The sequence below is a fragment of the Neocloeon triangulifer genome, unplaced genomic scaffold (genome assembly GCF_031216515.1).
Source record: "Neocloeon triangulifer isolate White Clay Creek 2 clone unplaced genomic scaffold, ASM3121651v1 ptg000012l, whole genome shotgun sequence".
In the NCBI taxonomy this organism is placed as follows: Eukaryota; Metazoa; Arthropoda; class Insecta; order Ephemeroptera; family Baetidae; genus Neocloeon; species Neocloeon triangulifer.
In genome coordinates this window covers 2907489-2924560 of record NW_026775554.1, presented here as the reverse complement: position 1 = coordinate 2924560, position 17072 = coordinate 2907489, and the positions used below count along the sequence as shown (strand labels likewise).

Below are 17072 nucleotides of genomic sequence, written 5' to 3'. Positions count from 1 at the left end.
AAAATACTGCACTGCTCAGCTCTTATTTTCCAACCGGAAAGTGAAAAACCCTGGCGGCTTTTAGCCTCGAAAGTATCAAAGGGAAAAGGCGGCGACGGTGCGCCGAGTAAAGAACGCCTGCCGGAGCGGAGGATAGGCAACCTGTAGGACTCGTCTGCTCAACTGGCTGCAGCTCGTAGCAGCTCTTCACAACATCCAATAGCCGTTCAATCATTCAATGGGATGAGCAGTAGCGTAGGGGGACGGCTCATGAGATGCGCTCAAGGGTTGAAAATAACTAGGCTATATTTAGAAAAATAATCTCCATCTCATTTGGACCCTGTAATGGCAAAATAAAATTATGTAAATAATTTGTGTGCACATAAAGACTGCACACAAAATTTTTTTATTTAAAGCTCATTTAAAATTCAAGGAAATTTAAATGAAAAGAGGTAATTATGTAAAAATAATTGACAATTTTGTAACAATTTACTTTATTAAATTCATAAAATTATAGCCTTATAAAAAAAATTATGAAATATAAATTAGTTGAAGTGAACTGTTTACTTCAATGATAAATTCTTTTTGTTTTTGAACAAATTGGGAGGGGATGGTTTAATGAAAGTTTATTTACTTCGAAAAATAATTTAAATAAATACAGTATTGCATAGACCTTGAAGAATAAAATAAAAATAAATTAGAGCAATTAAAATAAAAAAGATAAGAATTACTAAAAACTCTAAAAAGTTAAGTATAATATCAATGAAATTTTTTTAAATTTTTTATCCAAAGCCAAATTTTTATGTTTAAAATTTTGAATTATTATTAATTAGGCCCTTTAACATTTTTTAGATGTATTATTCATATTATCGACATTAATTATGTATTTTAATTCAAAATTATTGCCAAGAAGTATTTAAAATTTATTGAAGAAAAATAATTTATAGCTTTGTTATATAATATTAAATTAATTAAAACTATAATAACTTATATTTAGGAGCAGCCAGAAGTGTACGTACTGTGTATTTATAAAAGCTACTCGCATACACAAAATTTTTATTTTGTCGGTACGTTGCTGAAAAAACAATGCCTTTTTTCAAATATGTAGTTTCCAAAAATTGCATGTAAACAATTAGACAACAAAAAATCAAATAAAAACGCATATTGTGCTGTATTAAATTTTTATTAAATTGCGTATCGCTCTCCCCACTGCTCTGGCCTTGGCTCTGCGGCGGCTCTTCTCTTGTCTCCGCTCTCATTGGCCGTACCCAATCCAGCTGATAGAAAAGGATTGTATAGTAAGGAGCTAAAACATTAATATTTAAAAGTTCGTTTTGTTAACAATGGATCAGTTTTAAATTTTAATATACTCTATGAATGTTTTTCAATTGTTAACCTTATAGTTTATTTACCTCTTTATTGCATTTTAACATTTCAATACAATTGCATTGGTGTCCTCGTACCCACGAACTCCTTTTGAAACGCCCTATTTTGCATTCGCCACAAAATTGTTTTGTAACGCAAGAGGCGACAGAATTCTTGCTCTACACGGATTTGTTAATTTGTCTTGGACTGAGATATAATTTCCTGGAAAATTGTTGCACCACACTTCGAGCTCCACAACCCCATTCACCATTCTGGCGAATTTAAGTTCGGCCTGCTGGCCTCAGTAGGCCTTCAACAAAGTTAAGCAGTTTCTAGACTTGTGACAAATCAAATAAGGAAATAGAACATGTTCAACGGTGACTTTCGTCGACGGCCTGAGCAAAATTTGGGTGGTGCTGGCCGCAACAGACAGCGCGATGCTCTTCTGGAACGTGCCCAAGCCGAAAGAGCCAAAAGAGAAGTGAGTGCCGGAATGCGTCGAAAAAATAAGAATCATTTTTTTAATCATTGTATTGATTTGCCAGGAGCAACGAAGAAGGTGGGCAGCTGCAGTTCAAGTGCAGGCCTTTGTGAGAGGATGCCTGAGTCGAGAAAGAACTCGGATAGCAGAACGGCTGCACTTCGACACCATGGTCAAATCGAAACCGGACGATTTGGACCACTTGGTCAGTCAACTCCTTCTTTTCTACAGACCAAAAACAGATTCCCAGAGATTTGTGAGTACAATTTCCTCTCAATGTGAACAAAATTCTCTAAGGATGAATATGCATTTTCTTCCAGGCATGGTTGTGCAAAGAACTGCTCAAGAAACAAGGAATGGTCCTCTCGTGGTGCGAGTCTTCCCTTGAGTGGATGTGGAGACTTCGAAGGCTCGTCAGAGTTGCTTTGACGCAAATGACGGAGGAGGAAGGCAACATCGCTATGCCTTTGAGACTGCTTGAAGTATTCCTCAGCAAACTGTCAAGCCGTCAGACTTTCATTTACCTAGCCAAAAAAGGTAATATTGAATATTAATTTTTTGTGTTAATTTTATTATGTAATTGATACTTCTGCTTTAGGGTATTTTAAGCAGATGCGGCAACTGTTTGACAGTAAAGTACCACCCATGATGGAAGGAAGTCCTGTTTCCCCAATTTCCTTGTGTCTCCTGGAATTACTCAAAGCGCCAATATTTTTAGACGAGCCAGATGATAAATATAAGTAAGAATTTTTAATTGAAATTTTTGATGTAAATTTAATACTAATAATTTTCAGTGATTGTGTGCAGTACCATTTTGCCAAGGAATTCTTGGTTTCACCTTTGTCTGACTCCTTGCGCCTCTTTGTTCTTCCATCCTTGGCCCCTGGCTATCCCATCTACGCCCTGGCACGAGTGCTGCAAAGCCTGCCTTCATCTGTCATCCTCTTGTACTCTCTTCTCAGTCTGGAAGATTCCCAGTCCAGTCCAACCTCCAAAGAGAAAACTCTCTACTATATTGCCGCACTCAGCCACCTGACTGAACAACTACAACCTATTTCCGAAGAGGATGACGACGAGCCAAAAAAATCCTCAGCAGTAATATCAATTTTCAGTTTTTTTATTTGTGTTTTAAATTGTTGTTTAATTTCAGCTAGCAAGCCAATGCCTAGCAATGTTAGATGAAGACTGGAGAGTGAATCGACTGCTAGCAGCAATAGACGTTGAGAATCTTAGTGCCGAAATGCAAAGAGCCATATGCACACTGTGCCATCACCTTTTGCTGGCTCACAAACAAGCAGCAAATAATTTTAGGTTGGAAATGTTGTGATTGTTTTTTGTTCATTTTAACAAATTCCATTGTTTTCAGAGTCCTGTACACCCTGGCATTTCGTCCCTCGTTTTTACGGAACCTGTGGCAAACGTTGAGCAACACTTATCGAGCTTCAGACTTTCAAAGCCAAGCTCTGCTGCTGCGGGTGCTGGCAAGGGGGCTCGAGTTGTCCTCTGAAGAAGTCGTCACTCTTGTTCCCTCTCTTGCAGTGTTCTGCTCCCTTTTTGCACTTCTGCTCCTAACTATTCACGATTCCGAGTTTTGGGGAGAGACGCAAGGTTAGCTATTTTTTTTTATCCTTAAAAATAAAATGTGATTTTGAACTTAAAAATTTTCAGGAGGAAATTCCATGCCCTTCACTGTGTCCGAGCTCATTCCTCTCAGCACAGAGTTGAAAGGTGTATGCCTGGGCCTCATTCGACTGGCGTACCCAGAGTCTCGACTTCAAATGAGAGCGGAGTACTTAAATGTTGTCCGACCCAGTGGTCAGCAGAAGGGGACAAACACCTCCGTTTGGCGGCACCTTTTCAACGTGTCTGTTGATTTGCTGAGAGCTTTGCACGCTCGAGACACAAGACGGAGTTTCTGCTCTGAAGACCACTGGATTGCTCAGGGCGTGATGGTGCCAGGGCTGGGTGTCAGCAAACATAACATGAGGCACAGCTACAAGCCTTTCAAACGACTGCTCAACCATGACCCCATGAACTTGGGTAAGCGCAAACTTTCTTGGTTTGAGTAAAAATCTTATAGTTTTGTCAGAACAAGGACCTCCGCTATCAAACAGTGAAATAAGACAAATGGCCATTTTACAAGAAATGCCATTTGTGGTACCTTTCCAACAGAGAGTTCTTCTATTCCAAACCCTGGTCTTGCAAGAAAAAGAGGAGTACCAAGCAACGGCTGCATTCCTCACCGGTCCCCAAATACAAATTATAGTGCGCCGAAATTACCTCTATGAAGATGCATTCGAAAAACTATCTCCCGAAAATGGTACTTGAAAATTCCTTAAATAATTATTTAATTATTCAAGTGTGTGTCTTTAATTAAAAAAATTCAGAACCTGAGGTTCGAAGTAAAATGAGGGTGCAGTTGGTCAACACAGCTGGGCTAGACGAAGCGGGAGTTGACGGTGGTGGAGTCTTCAGAGAATTTCTTTCCGAGCTTCTCAAGACTGCATTCGATCCCAACAGGTAAAATCCTTTTTTGAGAAATTAAGATTATTACTGGCAGGCAAAATATTAAATGTGCGAATTATTCCATAGAGGATTTTTCCGACTGACGGCTGATAACCAGCTCTACCCAAACCCCAGTGTTCATATGATTATTGAGAACTTTCATCAACATTACTTTTTCATCGGAAGAATGCTTGGAAAGGTAACAAAAATCCCATTTTTGTAGCAACCGAGAATAAATTTTCATCTATTAGGCACTGTTTGAAAACTTGCTCGTCGAACTGCCTCTAGCAGAATTCTTCCTGACCAAACTAGTTGGAGGTGCCAAATCTGATGTTGGTGTCCACCAACTCGCCTCACTTGATCCTGTGATGTACAAGAACTTGATTTCTCTCAAAGGCTACGATAATGAGGAGGATGTGTCCGATTTGAACCTCGACTTCACAGTGGTTAATAATGAATTGGGCGAATCCAAAGTAGAGGAGCTGAAACCAGGAGGGGCCTTGACCTCTGTCACTTTGGCCAATAGGATTGAATATATTCATTTAATTGCTGATTACAAGCTCAACCGACAAATTAGGGCCCAGTGCAATGCATTCAAACAGGTAATTTTTAATTAAACCTAAAAACTCTTATTTAAAATATTTTCCCAGGGTCTTGCTGACGTTATTCCCCTTGAATGGTTGCAAATGTTTGATTACAAGGAATTTCAAGTGCTGATTTCTGGAGCGCCAATCCCTGTAAATCTCAACGACTTGAGATCCCACACTCAATACACTGGTAAATAATTATGAATGACCATACTTCGTTTTAAACACAATTTTATCCAGGTGGATATTCACCAGATCATCCAATCATTGGCTCGTTTTGGCGGGTAGTTGACACTTTCAATGATATCCAACGCAGACAACTCTTAAAGTTTGTCACTAGCTGCTCAAGACCGCCTCTGTTAGGGTTCAAGGTACTTATTTTTGTATAGGCGCTGTATCTTTCTAATCCAGTCTCTTAGGAATTGTACCCGCCATTCTGCATTCAAATGGCCGGCACAGACGAAAGACTTCCGTCTGCCAGCACATGCATGAATCTTTTGAAGCTGCCACAATTTAAGGATGAAGATACTCTGAAGACTAAGCTGTTGTATGCAATTCAATCCGGAGCTGGTTTTGAACTTAGTTAATCAACAAGTCAATGTGATACTCTGTGAATGATTAAACACCTAATGAAGTCACACAAGTATACGCCTTTTTGTGTAGTTGCCCTCATTTGATAAATACCTTCCGGCTCTTATTTCATCTTGAATTTTTGCTTTAGTAGAAAAATAAGATGCAAAATGTGCTTGGTACAATATTTATATCTTTTAATGTTCGTCACTTTCCATCTTTATAACTCCTATTATGTTTAACAGCAGATGAAATAGTTCTTTAAACAATACTGACACTATTATGGTACATATCCTACTGCTGAAATTAAGATAAAATAACTTCTTGATGACGGGCCATCATTCTAAACGACAAATTTGCAATTTTTTCTCTCTCAAGGCATCCAGCTGCTAATAACGTTTTGATTCACAACAATTAATTTCCATTGACTAACAAACAAGTAAGTGCGTTTAGGTACCTAATACTTTAGATCCATCCAATTTGTAACTATTTTCATTTGATGTATACTATAATCACTTCGAAAGCACCATAAACGAACATTTTCATAAAAGGGAATCACTGTGACCCGCAGTAAAGAAATGTAGAATAGAATGCAGTGTCGACTATTATCAATCAATCAACGTCCCAGATCCAAAAAAACAGCTCAGCATCAGGCACCACACACATTTGCTCCTAAGACTTGATGCGCTTCTTTTTCTTCTCTTGTTTTAACATCTTCGCTTAACTTTGCTGAGAGGTGGAATGTCTTGTAATCACAATACATACAAAGCTGGCTGGCCTAGCACTTGTTGACGTCCGGTGGTGTAGTCAGGTATTCATCTGCGCGCTGGTGGTCGATCAAGGCTTTGATGGTGTAAGTGTCATGAGGCAACTCAGACTTCCTCCTGAGCAGTGGCTTCTCTTTGTTGCGTACAGTAGGGCGAACCTGATTATCAACAGTGTTTATTACAGTTTTTATATTTTATTTCATCGACACTCACCTCTCTGGACTCCATTTCGAATTTGTCATAGTTGATATCGTCCATGTCTGGAATATCTCCCGTGGCAGGTTCAAAGTCAAAGGTGCCGAGTTCAGCCATGGGCAACTCAGGGAAATTCTGTTTTGCCAACTGATGCACCCGAATCCATGCCTCCTCCCTTTCCTTTGCTCTTTCTTTTTCTCTCCTGCGAGTTTTTATTGAGAAAAGTAATCGAGGGATAAAATTACAATCCTACTTTGCTTTCTCCTGCTTATAGTTTTGTGTGCATTCATCAAACAGCTTCTGATTCATTTCCATGAAAAGCTTGAGCGCATTGTAAATCAGACCGTGGATAGTCCTGAAATGAGATTTAAAAATTAATGCAAACTGTATTAATTTATATTCGAAGCTTACTTGTTCCAATGAGATTTAGAATTTCTGTACAGTGACGGGAACATGATTGGCAAAATCGTTGGTGCATTGTCACTTATTAAAGACATTATGTACTCATTGTTCCAATAATACAGTGCCCTCTCTGCCACCTGAAATGCAATAAAAACATTTACTAATCCAATAGAGAAAGTTTTAGTTTTCATACCTGGAAGTGAGGGCTTGAAACACATTTAGCAAGTTGTCGGAACAGATGGACCATCACTTTTTGGAACTCAGCGGGTTCAATGACATCTAATATCTCCTCAAGCTCATTCAAGAACATGACCTGAGCAAATTGAGATTAATGCAAGGGTCAGAATATCACCTTGTCACTTGACAACTCACCTCTTTAGGAGAGTGCGTCTTAGGCCAAAACTTGAGAAGGGACATGATGACGGGCTCTGTGAGACTTGGGTCCTTCTCAAGGAACTGAACTATACAATAGGCCAGTTGGGGGTGGTATACGGACAGGGACTTGACTTTATGCAGGGGCAAAAGCACCTTGAGCAGAAACACTTTGTGCTCCTCTTTCAGAGGCAGGGCAAAGCCGTTGATGATACTGCCCAAGATTTCTAGCAACTCGGCGATTCCGTTGTGGTGTTCTGTCTCGTAAATAAACTTGTAGAAAATGTTGTTGATTTGCTTGCGGATGTATGCGCGCAGACCGAGGAATTTGCCGTAAATCCTGTGCAGGGTTGTTTTCAAGAAGTCTCGCTCACGAGGATCTTCAGAGTCAAAAAGGTCCAACAGCTGTAATTTTATATTGAGATTAGTTTCCTTTTATTTATTTGCTTGAAATTCCTTCTGACCTGCATGACAAATTTCTGGTCGATGTGTCTTTTAGCTACGGATGGCTGAAAATCTGGAGATTCCAGAAATCTGAAGACAAAAAGGGTAAATTTCATTTTTCCTGAATTAGGACAAAATGATACCTGAGGAAGAACTCATAGACTAGCTGCAAATGGGGCCAAGCGGCCTCCAAGGTGGGTTCGTCCTCCTCAGGGTCAAACTCGGCACCATTAGGGTTACTTGACGGGGGCAGAGTCCTGAACAAGTTAACTGCGAACTAAAAAAAATAGTGTCAGCCAAAATTGCTAGTAATATCTTCAAGGAACAAATTACCATGGCAACAGCCTCTGGGTAGACTGACTCGGTGATGACTCCCTTCTGAGAGGTGACGTGCTCCACCATCTCGTGGAGGGCCGCCCTTTTCACCTCCTTCCATTTTAGGTCAGACAGAGGGTCGGTGACAAAGTCAAAGAGAGTGCAACACTGGCGCAGCTTCTCAATGAACAACTGCTCCTTGTCAGCGGTGCTGGCCTCTGCGGAATTTGATTTTTCGATCAGTATGTGAATTCGCACTGACAACCAACTTTCTACCCATAAGCGCGCGTGCCATTCAAGGTCACAGAGCCGGTGCAGTTAAATAAATGTAAAGTAAAAAACTGGTTTTGTTTCACAAAGAATCTTATATTTAAATCGGAAAAGGTTTTAAAATTAATTTAGATATTCATTTGCTCATCAGTATTAATTATAAATAGCCTGATTTTAATTAACATGGGTTGACAATTAATTAAGGGGAAAAAGTAAATTAAGAAAACGGGCATGTAGAGATAATGCAAGGTCAACGATAATGGGGTAAATGATCAGAATGCAACTCTCAACTAATGAAATTACGGGTCGCAATCAAGAAAAGTGGCACCAACCAAGAGTTTGCAGCTGCATCGGGCAAGCGTCCTCAGCGCATACAGAGACCGACAAGGCACATGAAATCGCCACCGCCGCTTTCTAATAATTAATGAATAAGACGCAAAGCGTGCGCGGGCAAAATATCTAATGCGCTTTAATTGAAATGGATGGCTGTTTAAAAACAATCGGCTCGGCGCGCAGGATAGAGCGTGCGATGATGTGCGAGCCGAGTCCGATAAAGCACTAGTCGACGCTGACGTCGCTCGCCCCTGCCTGGCTGACATGATTTTACACACACATACATTCAATAATCAGGCGAGTTGAAAGCCTCTACTTCTAGTCACAGATAATCCTTTGTTAACAAGTAAACTTCTAGCAAAATTTATGTTTCTAGGCGCAAAATGTTGAAGTCAATAGTTCCTTACTGAAATTAATTTTTTTACAGAAATACATAGAGTAAAAAAAATTAACATAAAAAATGGTTTGAAGTTTGAATTATAAATTATGACAAAAAAATATATATGTGCTAGAACTTATTGAAAGATGGTGGAAAAAAATTAATTTTTTTTAACTTTAAATTATTAATTTAATAAAATTGTTAAAAATTAATATTTTACTGGTAAAAAACATTAAAATTTAAGAATTTACGCAAAACCATAATACTGATTTCCATATCATAGAGCGATTCTTTCTTGGCTGAACAGAATTGTTATCAGAGTGGAGAAAATAGAAGCTCAAAAATAAAAGTCAAAACAAATGAAGGCCTTATCAGTGCCCCCGGGGGCAGTCTTGGTTATCACGGGGGTGTTGTTGCCCAATCCGACTCTCTCACCTTTCAGGGAGGGAAGTTTTTGCAGTTCACGGTTTTTGCTGATGTTGAAGCGCGACGAGCTCTGCCTCTTGTCCTTGTTCTTGAGGTTGTGCGGTGGTCCAGCCAGCTTGAGTTTGTTGATCTGGGCCGGGGGCGGCGGTGGGGCGTTGCTGGGCGCCGCGCCGGGCGCAGGCGGCGCCGGGGGCGGCACGCTCGGCGGCCCCGAGGGCTTGGTCACCTGTGGACACGCAAAAAAGGCCGGTGAGAAAGGCGGTCGGGCATTTGCAGCGCGGCTCGCACTGACATTCGCGTCCATTGATCTGCTGCGAGAAGGGCCATCGCTCCACTGGAGCCCAAACAGGCCGTCGCGCGCGTATCGGACCGATCGATTCGCACACCCGCTGGAGCGCGCCCATCGAACAGGCGCCGCCCCAATTCCAATATTTAACCAAAATAAAAATATCAAATTATTCAATAATTATTTAAATTTCCTAAGTACATCTTTTTATTGTTAAAGTAGTTTATGTAAATAAAAAAAATCTGTAATTAATATTTAAAAACAAATCAGCTTTCTGACTAATAATTTTTAAAATTTCCTATTCTTAAAATAAAATATGACTCGTTAAATTTTTTAATATTTTCTTTTAATTAACTTTCAATTGAATTTAAAATTAAATTAACTTTAATTTCTTCAAATTATAGCCACGATTTTATTTAATATGAATATTAATGATATCAATAAATTTAATAAAGAGTACCTTAATATTATTTTCCCACAATTTTTTCAGGCTTCAAATTTTGTTCTAAAAAAAGATTATACATTATTTCTGTGCAATTTTTTTGTAGACTTTATAATCTTCAGCGTCGGAATTTTATAATAAATTATAATTGAAAATGATTTTTTAAACTTCTCTTCCGGTTGGAAAATTAGCCTTCTAGGTGTGCGATACGCGATTATCGATATGATGAGCACCAAAGGGCCTTGCCTGGTCACCACACAGGACACGCCCATCTAAGGAGTGCGCTGGCAGACCATCCGAGGCGCCACTCGCGTCGCTCCCGAGCCGCAAGGGCCACTTTGCATGGTCGTGCAAGCTTGACCTGACCCTTATTGACTCCAAGGTCAATTCGCTTGTTATTGAACACCAACCAATTTTACTTACGTATTATGCAAACGCGGAACTAAATGAACGGAAAGTTCTGCCGGATTGACGCGATCGACAGGAAGAAAAACGACGGCACGCCAAATACGGACGAGGGTTTGCGCCCCTTTGGCGTGGCAAATCACAACTTACTGCTTCAATAGAACGACTAAGGGTTGATTTCGCGGAGTTATTTGATCCTAACTTAAAAGAGAATTGATGAGTTGATTTCGTGAGGAGATTTTGCGAAAAATTCAATTTTTATTTTGGAAAAAAACCTTTTTTTTTGCCAAATGTAAACTTTTTTTATTTACATCAACTGTGTAAAATTATGCATTTATTATTTACAGGAACGTACTAATTTATTTTTATGCAAATTTTCAGAAACAAAATTTTGCTAAATATGCTTTTTACGCTTTTTACTTAAACAACCAATAAAATTAAAATGAGAAAAACAAATTTAGAAAGGGGGAAATTTTCTCCAATAATTTAATCTGTAGTCTTAGAGTTGTTATAAAAAACCTTTACCTGAGCATATAACAGTTTCTTCCTAATTATTACGCTCTTTTCCAATGAATTTCTCAAAGTAAAATTTTTGATCTTGCTCCAATGATATATTTTTTTTAAATTGCAGCTGAATTTCAAATTCTCGTTTCGTAGCCAAGTATTTCCACTAATTTCAGACATGACTGTAAAAAAACTGGGCTGGTGGGTTCACTGCTTTGAGGTGCACACTGTGGTGTCTAGGCCAGCGATCAAAAGCAAGTCGCGTTCGCCTTTTTCGATTGGCCAGCGTGATAAAAAGGCGCTTCTGCCTGCTTGATTGGCATGCACAACGAACGTTACTATCGAGCATAATAAATTCCATTGTCCTCCAAGAATGGCCAACACACAATAAAGTATAAGAGGTCAAATGCACTCAATTTACTCACACGCCGCCGTCATAATGAACAATAAATAAATAATTGCGCGCTCGATATGCACCGAAATCCACTTTTGATGATTTGACACTTATCAATTCTGTCATCGATTTCCACTTAAGACACCCTCACAACCTTTTATACTCCTGTCTTGAGCTGCAGGAAGATTAAAATACACTTGTGTTTTGTCAGTAAAATAGCTTAAAAAATGTAAAAAGAAAGCAGTTGAAAATTTTAACTAAGAAAAAACTGTTGGTGTCAAAAAAGAGCTGAATTTTTAACAAAGACATAAATTTTGTATAATATTTACATAAAAGCAAAAAATTAAATGTTGATTAATGTAAATTAAATATAAATAAAGAATTTTTTCCTGAAAACCGAACAAAAATATTTGTAAAATATTCTAAAAAATTTTTATTAAACTTAATTTACAAGATATTTATAAAAATAATAATTAATTGATTAATTAAAATCAGTGCAGATAGGAAGAAACCGTTCGCAAATAAACAATGGATTGCAAGAAAATCTAAATCGGAGTTTGGCACGTCCGCGCGTCAAACGTTAGATTCGCGGAGAAGGCGCCGAGTGACGACGGTGGCTACATACCAACACATTCTTGTGCCTCCTGAAGACATCAGCGATCTTAGGCATGACTCGGCCGACTGACTAATTGGCCAATTAATTAATCAGCGCGACTCGGAAAGTGGCTGCTGCCGCTGCTTCGTTTCATTTGCCCCGCGCGAAAGGCGGCGGCGGCGGCGCATCGCCAAACAAAAGGGAAACCCTCCAAGAATGCGGTGCGAAAAGAAGCCCTTGCTTGTTGCAGCCACCACTATTACGCGAGCGCCCAATCAATGCATCGATCGGTCGCCGATTTTTTCTACGTGCGAAAAAAATGAATGCGTGTTGTTTTTATGTAATGATCCCCTCTCGGCGCGGTGAGTATGACCATCGGCGGGCGCAATTTTGCAATGATATGTTCTCGCTCTTGATCGTATTACCATGCAATACCTGCTCTTCTGAGCGAGTCACACGCGCGAAAACTTTGTGCAATTGCGTCGAGCTGTGGCAGCAGTCAAGACCACTTTTCATTTTTCCTGGTGGTTTTTCTTACGTTTCTTACTAGACAGGTAGTGGTGTGAATGTAAATTAATTGGCTCGCCTCACCAGGTGGCTACACTTGTCGTTACTTAAAAAAATTATTCTAGTTTTGGCTACTTCAGTTTTATTTTTATCATTAAATTTCGTTTAATTTAGTTTAAAAGTCTTTGTTACTTCTGCTGGTATAAATTGTATAAGACTTTTTAGTTTTTAATTTAAATTATTTTCCAATGGCATAATAATATAGTTCAAAATTAAATAAAAGATCTATTAGATTTCCAAGATATTAGAAAAAACTAAATTTTCTAAATTGAGATCAAAACTTTCCCAATATATTCCAGACTGATTAACGATTGAGAGAAATAAAATTAACAAATAGTCGAAATTTAAATGGATTACGCTTGAAACTTTTCTCAATTGCTCCGATAAATTTCATGATTTATATTGCCATTTTTTCAGCATTAGCACAAGTTTCCTAATGCAATATTACTGTGGATTCCACTGTTTATAACAAATTAATTGTAAATCTCAACAAAGAAATTCCAAATTTTAGATTAAATAGGAAATGTTTTGTCACAAATGTGCCTCCTCCTTTCTTTCACCTATGCAACCAGCCAATTTTTAAAAAACAATAAAATAGTTTTCACTGATTCAGTCGGGAGGCTGAGTTCTCTTTCAAATGACAGTGCTCTCTGGCTGGGTGTTTGCGAGAGAGCGAGATGGTGTTTATTGACTCTGTCACTCTTTTGTTAGCACATTAAAAAATCAAAGCGGCGCCGCCAGACCCCAGCACATCACAGAGCACCAGCATCACAGCCTGTGTCACTTGACTCCGCGGAAATATCGGGATATATAAATTGAAACGTAATCTAGGCTGTGAAAAACGTTTTATAATATGATCGTATTAGATAATCAAATGCTTTGTCTGACAATTTACGTAATTCCGAACTAAAAATGAAAAATCGTCTTGCTTCGCTCCCCATTCAAATGTGGGTCTTAAAATTAAATAATACGTAGAGTTAACAAGAAAAAAGGTGTTTTGCTTTTTGCAGGGCGCAGCGTTATCTGAAACGCGCCCATAGTCAACAACATGCAGATCGTCAAGACTTGTCGTCGCCGCGGGGCACACGTCTGGACAAGCCCGATTTGCGGCCGAATTCGTCAAATGCCAAGCTCACCTCGTCTCCACTGCCACCATTGTCTCCAGATCCTTCGTTGCCAGCGGTCTTCGAGTCCTGCAAACGAAAATCAGTCAAGTAAAACAACTGATCCATATTATTGACGTATGGATTTTCTGGCACCGAGAGCACCAACACCGTGTCCAAGAATGTAAATAAAGCGCAAACGGCAGGCGTTCGGTTCGAATCGCCATGAAAATCGACTCGAATGCGCTCTCCGTCGCGCTTTCCGAATGCTCGGACGTGCTTATGTCGAATACTCACTTTGTCTTTCTTCATTTTATTCGGCATAGCCCGACGCAAGACACGATAAACGAAAATACGACGTTGTGTACTTGAATAAACATGTATATTGTAGTCGAGACGCTGACGGGATTGGTCGACGCAGGTCACGTGATGAGCCGCGTGTCATTTGTTTCAGTCGTTGGCATGGCAACTTGAAATTAAACCCCGCGAAGGAAAAATGGTAAATTGTCCGAAGAAGAATTTTAATTAATTTTTTTTTGCCGATCTCTTTTTAAATTTTTAATTTAATTTTCAGACCAAAGCAACCTCAATTAAAGAAGCTATAAAAAAATGGGAGGACAAAAACAATGCCACGGCCTCAGAGGCGGAAGAAGTTTCACTCTCGTTTCAATGGCCACCCATCGAAAAGATGGACAACACGCTTGCCACTCTAGTTCACTGCAAGTATGTGAATCAATTAAGGATCAAATTTTAAACACTCTTATAATATTATGAAAAAATTATAATTTTATTAAATTTGGCAGGAAACTTTCGCTGTCAACAAATATGATAGAAAAAATATCTGGGCTAAACTCGCTGAGAAATCTGAAAATATTGTCTCTCGGGCGAAATTACATTAAATCATTAGCTGGATTGGCAAGTTTTACTTTAATTTTATTGCAGGAAAGTTTTCACAAAATATAAATTTGAACATGAAAGGAGGGTGTTGCTGATTCATTGGAGGAATTGTGGATTTCCTACAATTTACTTGAGAAGGTCAAGGGGATAAATGTGCTTAAAAACCTGAGGGTCTTGTACATGTCGAACAATCTAATTCGAGAGTGGGTCGAATACGCAAAACTATCCGAGTTGCTCACGCTGGAGGAGCTTTCATTTGTTGGTAAGAACATAATTCTCAATAGTATTTTTCTCGTCTAAATTTTTAATCAATCAGGGAACCCTTTGCAAGAAAGTTGTGAAGAGGGAACTTGGCGCACTGAGGCGGCCAGGAGGTTGCCAAATCTGAAGAAGTTGGATGGCGAAACAGTTATACGAGAGGAAGGAAATGATGAACAGGCAGTAGCAGCGCCCCCAGCACCACAACAGACAATTAATTAATTAAGCAATTTCCCAAAATGAAAGATGTCTGCAAACTAATTCTCTTCATGGTAATCTTCAGTTTTGATATGATTTAAGCCTAAATCCTCGTTTTGCTCGTGAGAACGTTCATAACGTGTAACCTTCACATTTTCCTCAACCGAATCTTGTAAACTCTGTAGAAAAATATGATTTTAAAATGAATTTGATAATTAAAAAATGTAGCGCAAACTATTTACCTGAATGTAAGAATTGCCAGCCGGGTCGTCAAGAATCAGAGTAATTGGCAACTTGGCCTCCAAGGCTTGATCCATTTTATCCAGAAAATCTTGATACTTGACGGAGGTGGACTCGGTTGCACTGTCACCCCAGTGGGCCAATAGTTGCTCTTTCATGGCTACAAGGAGACCCTCGACGGTAGAAAATCGACCTCCGAGTGCATGTGGACCCACCTCCAAATCCAATTCAGGCACTTGCATATCACAAGTGTCACTCTGTTGATAATGATATAATTAAATAAATAATTGCAATGGAAATTGAAGCACAAACCTTGAGTACGTCTCTTTTCAAATCCATTAGTTCCTTGATAGAAATCTCAATCCTGATTCCAGTTGGTTCGATTCCACCTCCCGACTTGACCTCATTAGTTCTGTGACCACATGCATCACAGTTTGTGGCCATGATGACCACCTCCTTGAAATGCGGAATGTCTGAAAATTTCAAAATATTCATTTTCCTTACCATCAAACTTTTTAAAAAAGGTTTTACTGGTGAGTTTCATATTGGTAATGCACGGAACATTGCACTCGGGACAGTTGGTTCCAAATTGCAGTACCTCACTCTGAAGTTCTAAGAGCACATCCGATGGATCTTTGTCGGACATTGCAGGAGTGGTTTCCTCCATGTAAATGCCCAGAATTGCGTCTTGCTCAGTGGTACGAGTAAAATACTTGTGGGTAGTACCAGGATCTGTTGCCGGCGCATTTGGATTTTCAACGAAGCAGTTTCCACTGATGTCCTCAAAAATCTTTAAAAACAATTATTTTTAAATTTTTACATTAAATATATTAATTTTATAATTTACCATTGTGAACTTTTGGCCCCTCAATGACTTGAATTTTTCAACAAATTCCTCAATCTGTTTTGCCCCCTCTGGATCTTGTATACGCCGCAGGGGTTGGTCTTGTTCAAGACCTTGGACGCTCCTGTCCAGAATACCCTCGACAGTGGTAACCTCTGTCAAAATTACATTATTAAAAATGACAAAAATGTAAATAAAAAATTATAGAAATTCACACCTCCTTTTTGGCTTTGAGCCGGAATTTCAAATTCAAGCTCAGCTATTTTTATTGATGTGTAATCCGACTTGACCACCTGACGATTGAGGTCTTTAGGACTGTCACAAATCAAAGTGATTTCTACGCCCTGTTCTTCAATTTTCCCCCCAGATTGGAGCTCATTGTTTCTGAAGCCGCAGAAGTCGCATGCAAAAGACATGATAACCACCTCTTTGTAAAATGGAATCTTTGTCAAAAGGAGTCTTGTCATCCCCTAAACATAAAAATCGAATGAAAAAATGAGGCATATCAGATAAAAAAATTAAATCATACGTTTTCGCCGCACTCCATGCACAGACTTTCAATCTCGGTTGCTTCAGGATCGTCTGCATTTAACGTCCTGAAGAGGACTTCAGTTTTATCGACATCTGCTTCAGTCATCTTCAATAATATTTTAAATTTAGTGTAGAAACCTCAAAAGAAACCTGGTTGGGAGCAAAAAATTACGAAATTACACAATCATGGCATGGCTCTTGAAGCAACACCAACGAAGTTGCAGATCATTTTACATTTCATTATTATCTCAATAACAAATTTTCTCAAGGAGATAATAATACGATTGTTCTAATTTACCTGGTTAACTATGGTTTTCAGCAAATAAATAATTATGTAGATAAATTTCTAGACCGGCGTTCTATGCTCCGTGTCTCTCCAAAACACGACATCCACGTTGGGGGGCGTGACTTAAAAAGG

General features: G+C 39.0%; 4 protein-coding genes across 12 annotated transcripts; 2 read left to right on the top strand and 2 right to left on the bottom strand.

The window, feature by feature from the left end:
- Positions 1-1482: 1482 nt before the first annotated feature.
- On the top strand, positions 1483-5573 carry LOC132197811 (ubiquitin-protein ligase E3C). The gene is made up of 15 exons (XM_059621368.1): positions 1483-1825; positions 1890-2081; positions 2146-2362; positions 2424-2565; positions 2620-2920; positions 2976-3136; positions 3192-3433; positions 3494-3865; positions 3915-4145; positions 4213-4345; positions 4418-4529; positions 4582-4932; positions 4981-5107; positions 5158-5288; positions 5337-5573. Exons 1-15 carry the CDS (start codon positions 1712-1714, stop codon positions 5502-5504), a joined length of 2994 nt encoding a protein of 997 aa, XP_059477351.1. The 5' UTR covers positions 1483-1711; the 3' UTR covers positions 5505-5573.
- An 87-nt stretch (positions 5574-5660) lies between these two features.
- LOC132197815 (serine/threonine-protein phosphatase 2A 56 kDa regulatory subunit gamma isoform) lies at positions 5661-14083 on the bottom strand. Of its 4 annotated transcripts, XM_059621373.1 has the most exons (12): positions 13984-14083; positions 13720-13776; positions 9400-9616; positions 8001-8200; positions 7811-7944; positions 7688-7757; positions 7224-7628; positions 7045-7164; positions 6861-6988; positions 6703-6804; positions 6468-6651; positions 5661-6412 (listed from the first exon to the last, which is right to left on the bottom strand). In XM_059621373.1, exons 1-12 carry the CDS (start codon positions 14008-14010, stop codon positions 6266-6268), a joined length of 1791 nt encoding a protein of 596 aa, XP_059477356.1. In that variant the 5' UTR covers positions 14011-14083; the 3' UTR covers positions 5661-6265. The 4 variants fall into 4 exon arrangements, with proteins under 4 accessions (XP_059477356.1, XP_059477357.1, XP_059477358.1 ...); XM_059621374.1 differs by lacking the exons at positions 13720-13776; positions 13984-14083 and adding an exon at positions 12047-12167; XM_059621375.1 differs by lacking the exons at positions 13720-13776; positions 13984-14083 and adding an exon at positions 9683-9784.
- On the top strand, positions 12153-15598 carry LOC132197824 (dynein axonemal light chain 1-like). Of its 5 annotated transcripts, none has more exons than XM_059621399.1 (6): positions 12153-12378; positions 14141-14185; positions 14261-14409; positions 14490-14601; positions 14665-14845; positions 14900-15598. In XM_059621399.1, exons 2-6 carry the CDS (start codon positions 14183-14185, stop codon positions 15061-15063), a joined length of 609 nt encoding a protein of 202 aa, XP_059477382.1. In that variant the 5' UTR covers positions 12153-12378; positions 14141-14182; the 3' UTR covers positions 15064-15598. The 5 variants fall into 5 exon arrangements, with proteins under 5 accessions (XP_059477382.1, XP_059477379.1, XP_059477378.1 ...); XM_059621396.1 differs by lacking the exon at positions 12153-12378 and adding an exon at positions 12503-12570 and having other exon boundaries at positions 13594-14185; positions 14900-15597; XM_059621395.1 differs by lacking the exon at positions 12153-12378 and adding an exon at positions 12578-13530 and having other exon boundaries at positions 13594-14185; positions 14900-15597.
- LOC132197819 (zinc finger protein ZPR1) lies at positions 14455-17064 on the bottom strand. Of its 2 annotated transcripts, none has more exons than XM_059621387.1 (8): positions 16953-17064; positions 16653-16804; positions 16341-16593; positions 16127-16278; positions 15811-16069; positions 15592-15752; positions 15282-15536; positions 14455-15218 (listed from the first exon to the last, which is right to left on the bottom strand). In XM_059621387.1, exons 2-8 carry the CDS (start codon positions 16758-16760, stop codon positions 15099-15101), a joined length of 1308 nt encoding a protein of 435 aa, XP_059477370.1. In that variant the 5' UTR covers positions 16761-16804; positions 16953-17064; the 3' UTR covers positions 14455-15098. The 2 variants fall into 2 exon arrangements, with proteins under 2 accessions (XP_059477370.1, XP_059477371.1); XM_059621388.1 differs by having other exon boundaries at positions 16653-16760; positions 16953-17063.
- Positions 17065-17072: the final 8 nt, after the last annotated feature.

Coding starts and splice junctions, on each gene's coding strand:
- LOC132197811 (XM_059621368.1), top strand. CDS start 1,712: ATGTTCAACGGTGACTTTCGTCGACGGCCTGAGCAAAATTTGGGTGGT. Junction 1,826..1,889: donor CCGAAAGAGCCAAAAGAGAA/GTGAGTGCCGGA, acceptor TTGATTTGCCAG/GAGCAACGAAGAAGGTGGGC. Junction 2,921..2,975: donor AGCCAAAAAAATCCTCAGCA/GTAATATCAATT, acceptor GTTTAATTTCAG/CTAGCAAGCCAATGCCTAGC.
- LOC132197815 (XM_059621373.1), bottom strand. CDS start 14,010: ATGCCGAATAAAATGAAGAAAGACAAA. Junction 13,777..13,983: donor ATAAAATGAAGAAAGACAAA/GTGAGTATTCGA, acceptor TTTCGTTTGCAG/GACTCGAAGACCGCTGGCAA. Junction 9,617..13,719: donor ATGGTGGCAGTGGAGACGAG/GTGAGCTTGGCA, acceptor GCGTGTCCACAG/GTGACCAAGCCCTCGGGGCC.
- LOC132197824 (XM_059621399.1), top strand. Junction 14,410..14,489: donor GCCACTCTAGTTCACTGCAA/GTATGTGAATCA, acceptor TAAATTTGGCAG/GAAACTTTCGCTGTCAACAA. Junction 14,846..14,899: donor GGAGGAGCTTTCATTTGTTG/GTAAGAACATAA, acceptor TTAATCAATCAG/GGAACCCTTTGCAAGAAAGT.
- LOC132197819 (XM_059621387.1), bottom strand. CDS start 16,760: ATGACTGAAGCAGATGTCGATAAAACTGAAGTCCTCTTCAGGACGTTA. Junction 15,537..15,591: donor TGAAAAGAGACGTACTCAAG/GTTTGTGCTTCA, acceptor CATTATCAACAG/AGTGACACTTGTGATATGCA. Junction 15,219..15,281: donor CTGGCAATTCTTACATTCAG/GTAAATAGTTTG, acceptor ATTTTTCTACAG/AGTTTACAAGATTCGGTTGA.